We start from the raw sequence: 10,814 nt of genomic DNA, 5'->3' as shown, positions 1-10,814 counted from the left end.
TAGAATTGAGATTGTGGAACAAATCTTAGCTAATATAATATTTTTTTTCTCTATATTTTAGTTTATCTTTGCTTACTGAAAAGTGTTTAATTTTGTCGTTACCCTTCTTTTAATCACAGAGGAATAAAAATGACTGCAGAGGTATCATCGTGGCTGGTAAGCAAAACAAGTTATTTGAATGACCAAAAAAAGTATTGAGAAAAAAACTTTTAAACAATATTTCTATTTTCTTCATAAGAGGAGACGAATGTTGAGGAGGTTAAAAATTCAAAATCATGAAAGTAACAGATAGTTTTATTTTATTTTTTTATTTATTTATTTATCTTGTAGTATTACCAATATAAATGCCTAACAGAACCTCATATAAATTAAAGTCTTAATTTATGTAACTGTTATTGTTAAGTGATAACATAATTTAGTGTAATTTTTATTTTAATCTGAATATTTTTTCCTGTATCCCGATATCGACATTTTAAAACACGCATCTGTTTTTAATAAAAATTATACTTTATATGTTTGAAGAGATTAGTAAGAGTAGTATTTTTGCGAATTTGGAAAGCTTAGTTTGGGAAGTACAGGAACAGAATTTTTTTTTTTTTTTAAATTCTTTTCCTCTTAAAAACTGTTCTATGTTATGCGCCTGTTAGGGAAAAGCAAAACCTTTAATTCATACAGCTGGTCTCATGATGTTTTTAAGTCCAAATTGTTAAGTTTTCTCCTTTTTTTTTCCCCTTCTTTTTTATGGAATGTTACTCAGTATCTTCTTTATCTAAGTTTTACATTTGTAATAAATAATAAAAAAGTAATAAAAGGAAAACAATAAGAAAAAATAGAAAAAGTTACAAAAATATTTGTGGAAAAATTTTAAGGAATAGTAAGTGGGAATGGACTCCTTTTCACGCAGTTATTTTTAAAAAGGAAATGTCATTTTAATTTAAAAAGCGTTAAAAAGATCATATTAGAAGAATGTAAAATTAGTAAAAATGAAATAAAAAATTTAAGAAGATTGTATTAGAAGATTGTAAAATTAGTAAAAATAAAAAAATTGAAAAGAGAGTATTAGAGGATTGTAAAATTTGTAAAAATAATATTAAAAAAAATTCTAAACGATAAAACGAAATTTAATTTCCTTCACTTGAAGAAATGGAGACTGAAACCACCACACAGAACTATTTTAAGTTAAAGTTTTTATTTATTTTGAATTTAATTTACAGTTTTATTATATTTTTTATCGTTTTTTAAATTTAAGGTTTATTTTATTTTAATTAGTTTCTTACAGGTACAAGATTATTATCATTAGTTTCAGATACCTTTTAGTGTTATTAAAACCAGCCGAATTATACATAATTTTTTAGTATAAATTTTTAACTTTTAAAATTGTTGATGAAAAGTCTAAAATATAATGAGTGCAATCTTTACAAACAACGATTTTATTTTCTTCTTAATAACATATGTATAAAAAAAAATATGGCTGAATAAGATGAGTTAAATAATTAAAATAATAATAAATAGATTAAGAAAACTTCTTAATATGAGATAGTGAATAAACTGAGCATAAATATTTAGTTCCTTACACCTATTCATACATTAATTAATAAATTAGGATTTAATTTATGAGATTTTTATTTTGGAGTATTTTTTATTTTATTTTTTTATTATTTGTATAGTATTTTAAAACCTAAAATTAATTTTATTTACTTTATTTTAAGTAATTGCAATTTCAACTACTTTCCATTTAGAGTTACAAGGAATCATCAAAATAACTTTCATTATCTTCTACATAGAAAAAAATATTCTGGTAAAAAATATTTGAAAATAGTGATTTTATTTTACTCTTCAAAAGTAATGAAGGATGTGTTAAATAATAATAATAATAAACAAATAAGCAAAAAAAAAAACTTTAAATAGGAGATGAAGGATAAACCGAGCATCGATGTTAAGTTCATTTCCACTAGGAATATTGAAAAAAACACATAGATTATTACTCATCACAAATATTGTTATTTAGATCTTAATTTATAGGACTTTAAATTTACAGTATTTTTTATTCAATTTTTGAAATTTTTTACTTTATATTTCAACTTAAATATTATTTAATTATTATGAGTTTCTTATATCTTCATGGTTATTTTAATTATTTCCCATAAATTTTTAGAGCTATAAAGACTAGCCAAAATACTCGAAATTTCATTTTAAATCTTATTTATGTAATTATTAATGTGCAGCTATAAATTTTCTGAGAATTTGTTTTATTTATTCGTATAATCTTCTCAAAAAGTGATTTTATTTCCCTCCGAAATAATGAAGGACAGATTATGTAAAAAAAACTGTAAGGATAAAAAATAAAAAATAAAAACAAAACCTTTTAAAAATAATATAGCGGAATATCCTCGTATCAATATTTAATTCCTTGCACTTACCTTTATGAAACCAAGAAATGCACTCATTTTTATTTCAAGTCTCAAGATCTGATTAATTTAAATGTTTTAAATTGTAACAGTAATCTCTCTCTCTCTCTCTTTATATATATATATATTTATATATATATATATATATATATATATATATATATATATATATATATATATATATATATATATATATATATATATATATATATATATATATATATATATATATATATACATGTAAAAGTAAATAAGTAGTTGTGAGTAGAATCAATTTAAAATAGCAATTTCATTTCCACTGAAATAAATAAAGAAAAAGAGTATAAATAAATAATAAAAAGAAAAGAAGCACAAAACGAAAAAGAAAAAAGAGGGGAAAGAAGGGAATGTAAAGAAAATATCGTCGGCTCTTAATAAAGCTTTTTATGAATACAAAGTAACGAGACAGTGATAATAACAGCTTTCTATACTCTACTTATTACAGAGAAAGAGCAGCACGATTAAATTATATGAAGAAAAATAAAAAAAAAACATCAAAATTATTTTTTTTTAAAAAATGACGTATAAATTAGGCTCCCTTTTCAAACTTGGCGGATAATTGAATGTGGGACCATGTCTAGTGAAATAGTTCTTCAAGAATCAGCTAGACGGCGTGTCGACTAGAAACTGGGGGGTTACTGTTATATGACAAGATCCAGAAAGTCGGAAAATAGAAACGAACCTGCAGGAGTGGGGCAGTGGAGGGGAGGAATCTCACCCCCTCCCCCAAAATAGAACGAACATTACGTAAGAGAAGAAGCTACAGAATTAAAGCTACTGCATCACATAGCGATAGACAGAAAATAAAACAGGGGTGCTGTGTAAAGGGGGGTGTTGCCAATCAAGCAGCGGTGGGTTGACCTTTGGTCTGCGTCGCGAGCTCCTGACCACTCCTCTGCGAGCGGATGGTTGGACGAGTTGGAATAGCGGCGCGCGCTGTCTTCGAAATAGAGGGGAGATATTGCGGTGAATGATTTTTCCTAACAGTGCTGGTTCGCGAGGTCTGCGCGTCGCACGAGTCTACGGACGGCGCCTCGACGAATCGAAGATCGGCGTGCATGGTTATCCATCGCCGTAAAGAAACTCGATTTTCGACCGTGGTCAATATTCGGTTTTTAAGGACAGTGTTTTTGTTTCGTTACTCTTTATAGTGTTTCTCTGGATTCTATAGAAGACTGGAATATGAGTTGAGTTGTAATTTATTGCTAAGGATGTTAATGTTTGTATTAAAAAAAAAAAGTAAACAGAAGTAAGTGAAATTCATTCAAAACTATGTGAACAATTTTTGTTGTTGTGATAAGATATTTCGTTAAGAAGAATAAATAATCTCTCATTAATGTTAATTAGTGATAAGAAAAAAATACTTCCTTTTCGCTAGTCAAGCATAATACTGTTTTAAAAACAACTGTCATTAAATTCACTAGTCAAGTTGTGGAAATTCAATTGATTAAAAACTAGGCACTAGTCATTTTCACCAAGAAATATACAAACAACCCCATTAAATATTCATAATCAACCTCAATATCTGTTCAGCTTATTTATTAAAATATAAATAAAATTGAGAAATTTCAGTAATTTTAAAGCTTCCTTTATACTGAAAGAAACAAAGAATTTTAAACCAGAACCAGCAAGTAAACAAATCAAGTACTCAACAATTGTTTTTCACCAAAGTTAAGCCTAATTCTGTTTAATAAATATACAAAAAGCATCAATTATATACTAAAAACAGGGAAAAATATTTCCTGAAACATTTTTAAGTGCAACAATAAAACATGGAACAGAAAAACTGGAAAAATCCCGGAAACTGTCAAAAAATGTTTTAAAAGAATCCCGAAAGCCGGTGTGATTTTTTTCCCATCATGCATTTGGAGCGGACATGATGTTTTGAAAGGAGTTGTATTTCTCCGCAAAATAGGCGGAGAAAAATGTGAAGATTTGAAAGTACTTGGACATCTAGTTCGGAGGACTAGTTTCGTTTCTGTTTTGTTTATTTTTTTATTATTTGTGTACTGTTTCGTTTTTGTTTTTGCACCTTCATCAACAAATGACTTCTGCTTCTGGCCATGTCTCGTAGGAAACAGGAAAATCCTCAACCTAGAAAGAGATTGATAAATGGTAAGTAAAAAAAAATTAATTATTTTATTATATGAGAATTTCAATTATGAGAGACCATGAATTTTTAAAACATTAACAAGTTTCTTCATTTATAGAAATTAATTTTTTTGATATTTTATTTTTCACCCTCATCACGATTGTTTTATATTCCTAAACCACGTGAGTGACTGAGGGACAAGTTAAAAATTACGTTACGTTTCTTCCCTTTTGTGTTACTTAGAAGATATTGAAGAAAAATTGTCTTACTCAGTTTATTGCATATTTAAATTAAATATAATTTGCTTTTAGTTTTTAAAAATTAGTTACTTAGATTTATGCATCATTTACTGAAAGTAATTTTGTTTTGAAACATTGCTTACTTAGATTGATGTATCTTTAATTTAACATTATATTAAAAAGAAAATTACTGACTTAAATTAATGTATCTTTATTCTAGAATTAATTTAAGAAATATAAATAAATTTATTTATTTTTTTAAACATATTTAAAATTATTATATAAGGATTATATTGGAATTCAGTAATATATGACTAAACTAAATTTAAATTTAAGGGTATTTATGTTGTTACTGGTTCTTTCTAAATCCACTTTAAAGCCCCGTGTAAATATCTATTGAAAAGTATTTACTTATGGAAATTAATTTCAGTTTCTGAAAAAAGCTGGTGCTTGCAAGCTATTTTATTTGCATATTTATTGCGATTTTTTCTATCAGTTTGAAAAATTTATTCAGGAGAGTATTGCAAAATATTTAAGTAATAGTTAAATAAATGCCATTATACAATTTTTACTACTAAACATTTATATAAGAATTGTCTAAATTCTGTTACAAAATATTTTTAAAAAAACTATTAAACGAATAGCCATTAAATGTTAACGTTTAAGAAAGTGCCTATTTATTAACTACAGCTACAATATTTGTTAATTGCTTTGTACTTATAATTTGAAATAGTTAATAATCTAAAATTTACCTGAAAAAAATCTGGATAAAATGCATTTTTCAGTTTATCTAATGAACTGATCTTTATAATTCAAATATTTATATTATTTCCTCAACTTTATTCTAAGACATTAGATTATTTTGATAAATTATAATCATCTTAAATTAACAAATTTTATTTTCATAAAAATGCCAAACTTATATTCTTCCCGAATATTATTTTTTTAAATTAATAAATAAAAACTATAAGTAAAGCATTTAGCCAATACATATGAATTTAGTGAAATAAATATTTCACTAAATTTAATGATTATTTCATTAAAATTTCAGGTTAATTCAGCAGAAACTCCTTTTAAAAATTAAAACACTCGAACTTAATTGTTTAAAAAATTTGATTGAATGCAAAAAATTTTTTAAAAAGGAAAATAAGCAGCAGAAATATTTTAATTTAAGAGCATTATAAAATAAATGGTAAAAAAACTTAATAATGTATACATAATTTTCTACTTTAGATTTTAATAGTGATATGTTAAACAAATGAAATCATTGAAAAAAGATATTGTAAACAAATATTAAAACTAATAAAAGCTTCATACTATGAACATATTGATAAACCATCAAAATATTAAATGAGAACTGAAAGCGCATTTAAATTGTTCAAAAATAATCAATTTTATAAACATTTAACTAAAATTTTGCCGATGTATTACGTTTGATTTATATAATATCGTTTCATGTTTTGTTTGTTATTTGCACAAACAAGGAACTGGAACACGCCAAACACAAATTTTAATTTATAAGTATTTATATGTTGATAATATTGAATTTATTGGTTTTGTAATTTAAATATTTATAGGATTTTTCCTCTGAGTGAGCATTTCTTAATCGATTTTGTTCTGATAATTGAAATATATATTTTAAAAAATAGGATTCATTGAAATTATTTCAATAACAGCGATGTAATCTCACCATGCCAACAATTAATTTATTGCTTTTAGCAAGGTCTAGTGTGTAATTGTTCTTTCATATGTTTCATTTCAAAAAATTCGTAAAATGTAATTGATAATTACTGATAAAATTTTCGCTAACTACGATTTTTCTTTGTCATTTTTTATATGTATAGAAAAGTAACGTTTGATATTATATATATATATAATATATATATATATGTCAAATTTTTCAACCATATTTATGCTTCCAAGTAAATATACATGAAAAAAAACTCTAGTAAATTACAGCTCGGTAGGATAATGAAATTTTTAGTAGCAAAAAAAGAAACACTGTAAATGTGGTTGATAAAACCAAAATAAATGGTATTTGGTAATTTATTCTTTCATATGCTAACAGCTTACAGTAAATTCCAGATTTCAAAATTATAGTTTGATCACCACACATTTTGTAAAGAAATACAAAACTGGAAAGTAAATTTAAACGAATAAATAATTTTTATGCTATGCTCTAAAGTATCATGATAAAACTGCCAAATTTTACCACACTTATCAAATTTTATCACATATTATAAAACTATGTTTTATTGTTAATTTTACCAAATTCCTTACTAATTTGCTAGGTAAAATTTACTTATATTTTTGGTGTTTACACATAAGACAAAAATACTCAAAGTTGTACTAGATTTGGATAGTTTCGACCATCCTTTTTTTTCTCTGTGTCAATTTTTTAAAAATGTAAATGTTTGTATTAATTAAAAGGTCACTCTTCATTAGAATTTTGTATCGATAATTCCTGACTGCATTAACTGTAAAATTTCTACTATTTATAAATTGATGTTTTCATTTTGTTGGAAATCCTCGAGTTATATTATCGAATTTATTTATAACAGTATAATGATATTGTTAAAGAAAGTAAGTAACTTTAAAGTTAAACTTTGTTTCAAAATTTTGCTTTTTAAATAAATTATAAATTACATTTAAAAGAGAAATATTAAATAATTCTCTATTTATTTTAGTTTGGTTTGACAACTCTTATAGTTGTCTAATATAATTGTTTTATCCAATCAAAAAGATACTGCTTAAGTAAATTTTTGCTATAAAATGTTTCTCTTATACACCACAAAAGAAAACTTAAAAACTGTGATAATTTACTTAAAAAATAAAAAGTGAAAGCATGAATGAAGTTGTGATTTGTAGTTTTGTCATTTGAAGTTAATGTCTTTTTTTATTAACTTGAATTAATTATCTAATATTTCAATAATGTTATGGATATAAAACTCTAAAATAAGAGTTATTTTTTAATCATTTAATTTATACTAATCAATCGCTTTTATGTCATGACTAGAGGTAATGTATTTGAATTAATAATAAGTCCATATCTTTGACCTGAAAAATCCGCAATATTGCATTACTATATAAAATAACGGCTAATTAAGCAGTTAATCAAAGTGGCTATTCATAGTTTAACCCATTTAACATGACCTATACGGATTTCCTAGGTTTTTACCATTTTTAGTAAATCCCCCTTCCTACCAGGATGAAGTAAATAGGTGAAATGCAAAACCAATAGGCAGATGTTAGTCCCCCTATAAGTTTTTTTTCTTGACCTGAATGCCTTAACTCTTAAAAGTATTACTGAACTAGCTAATGTATTTCATGGTAGCAATTGACTTTAATCTTATCTTCTTAATTAAATACATTTCTTAGTAAATTATAAGTTTATTGGCGGGAATTTAAATTAATTTATTGAGAAAAAAATTTCCTATAAATTGTTTCGTATTTTGTCTTACATAATTTCATGTGATGGATGGTTAGCGGATTTGGATATAAATTTCCCCTTTTTAACTAATTATGCAAAAAAGTATTGTAAAAACTGCAAAAATGTGGTAAAATTTGCCTTGTTTCTGGTTCTATGGGAATTCCAAAGAGGTCAGTAATTTTTACGGAAGCGCTTTGGTAGTAATTTTGCTACAATTAACAATGAAATATATGAAACCAGAATTTTTTTTCCTCCGCGTGCTGAATTCAAATTTATTAGTTGATTTGCTATCAAAAATGCAAAAATTCATAAAAATACCAGATTTTTTTAATGCTTTATTTGTAAATCTGAGAGAAGTTAATTTAAAATTGTAAATAAAAAGCTATTATTTATGTGTTTTTCATTTTTTTGTATTAAATTAATAGTTTATATTATTTCCATAATTCTCAGTTCTTTAAACTTAATTTTTTATTTAAATTTTAACAATTGCATGTAAAGGAAAACGGTAATCAATCTATCTCATTTTGGTTTTTTAATATTAGTTCACATTGAAATCTTGGAAAAGTTATTAATAAGTACAAAAAAAATATTTAAATTTTTTTTATCTATTTCACTTTTAATTTACATTATTTTTCTGTTGTGCATATTAATTTTAGTTTATCAATGATTTTGATAGACATTTTAATTTATTTTTGATAAAAGTAAATGATAAACTTATTTATCTGCATCGCATCGAATTTTTCGCTTTATAATTTTTTATTTTGATTTATTTACAGAAATCAAAATATAATCATAGACATTTTTTTTACTAATAAGTGAAATCTACTACTTCAAAATCTTAACTATTGTGGTCAAGAAAAAAGAAGCTATTTTTTTGGCATTTAAATTTGTTAAATATTCCTTAGGTATTTACAAATCATACTCATGATTATTTGGAAATGATTCATTGTTATGTGAATTAAGGAAAAAGGTTTTTACATAAACCAAGTTGTTCTCATTAACAAATATTGCGTCTGTCTTTTTTTTATAATTATTTGTGTTTTGTATCACAAAGTCTAACCGAAAAAAGTTTTTAACTCTTTTTTTAGCACAGTTCGAAAGCACAGTAGCAACACAGTAGCAAAAAAAGAAAAAAAACTATTTCTTACAAAAACATTAATTTGCTTTAAAAAAATAAATCATTAAAAAATAAATGTTTGTTAAAAAGGGAATTGACTCTTTTTTGAATAGATCTCCTGTAATCATATTTTAAAGTTTTTTTATTTTGTTATTTTTTACTTAGCAAAAATTTAAATTTGGACATTTTCTAGACTTTTAATTAAACTCTTTTCTTTATACACACTATACATTTTACAGTTATAAAATATTGACATATGATTTGTAATTAAATTACTTTTAGATGTCACATTTTTAACGGCAAATTTCTAAATTTGATTAAAATCAAGATTGAAAAAAAAAATTATAAACATTTGCTAGATGAAAGCAAACATTTTAGTACGTAATAAATTCTTAATTTCATCAGTGCTTAAACATAAACAACAATTGTCCAAAGACGTAAAACTATAGTGAAAAAAATTCATTCTCTTTAATTGTCGTCTTTTTAAATAATACTCATTCCAAACAGGGAAATGATCTTAAAAATGTTAAGTATTGTGCAGACGTCGCTTCACCGTCGGCTGCGTTATAAATCTTTTTAGATTCTTTGTTTCTTCTAGAAGAGAGAAGCCCGCCAAAATAATGATAAATGGCCTCAATTGCTTCACAATTTGCAATTCTGAAAAGAATAATTAGCTCAACTTTCATTATAAAACACTAAACGTGACATTAATCAGTTGGCAGCGATGTTCGCCAAGAAACTCTATTGAATGATTTGCTTTTCTGATAACATCCCATTTATTTGAGTTAAAAGGAGAAAAATTTGTATCGCTTTTCATTAAAAAATCACGCCAATGGCACAATAGTAGACTGCGGTTTTATTGATTTTGACACTTTTAACGGTATCAGTAAATGTTTTCGCAAAAACATGTGCCATATCACAAATGGCTTATTAATTAGTGTTGCCAGATAATTAGCGTCTTTAGTTTACGGTTTTGTGCGCATGAAATGTTGTTCTGGTTATGTATTTGTGTTAAAGAGCCTTTTATATATCTTTCTATCTTTAACTTAGGAATTTAGCATTGAACTATTTCTTTTAATGCTTATCATTCCGAAACCTGAGCATCTGATTCTAGATATAAAGATTAATTTTTAAAACTTGTCTATCTTTTCTTGAATGTTTTGATAATAACAATCTATTGAAAAAGAATTGTGTGCGTTGCATCATTTGAACGATGAATATTTTCCCCGTTTCAACTAGCAAAACAACTGAAACAACTAAATGTATCGTTTTAAAATGGTGTGATGTATTCAATTAGTTGGTGAATGACGCATCTTTACCACTTTAATAAACTAGCCACCATAATAAATAATAAACATATTTTATAAAAAAATATATTAAAAAATGAAACTTCTGCAGTGACACCAGTACTTCGTATATATATATATATATATATATATATATATATATATATATATATATATATATATATATATATATATATATATAT

The 10,814-nt window shown here is 25.0% G+C and overlaps 1 protein-coding gene across 1 annotated transcript in view; it reads left to right on the top strand.

Annotated features, from left to right (window-relative positions):
* Positions 1–2,995: 2,995 nt before the first annotated feature.
* Positions 2,996–10,814, top strand: part of LOC107438166 (BCL11 transcription factor A) — a 208,469-nt gene continuing 200,650 nt past the window's right edge. The window contains exon 1 of the mRNA XM_016050376.4: positions 2,996–4,562. Coding sequence (XP_015905862.1) covers positions 4,511–4,562 — 52 coding nt within the window. The 5' untranslated portion in view covers positions 2,996–4,510. The remainder of the gene's footprint in view (positions 4,563–10,814) is intronic.

The sequence above is a fragment of the Parasteatoda tepidariorum genome, chromosome 10, assembly GCF_982258835.1.
Source record: "Parasteatoda tepidariorum strain Cologne lab strain chromosome 10, Ptep-v5.0, whole genome shotgun sequence".
Taxonomy (NCBI): Eukaryota; Metazoa; Arthropoda; class Arachnida; order Araneae; family Theridiidae; genus Parasteatoda; species Parasteatoda tepidariorum.
The sequence above is the reverse complement of the archived record's forward strand: the minus strand, read 5'-3'. Positions and strand labels throughout refer to the sequence as shown.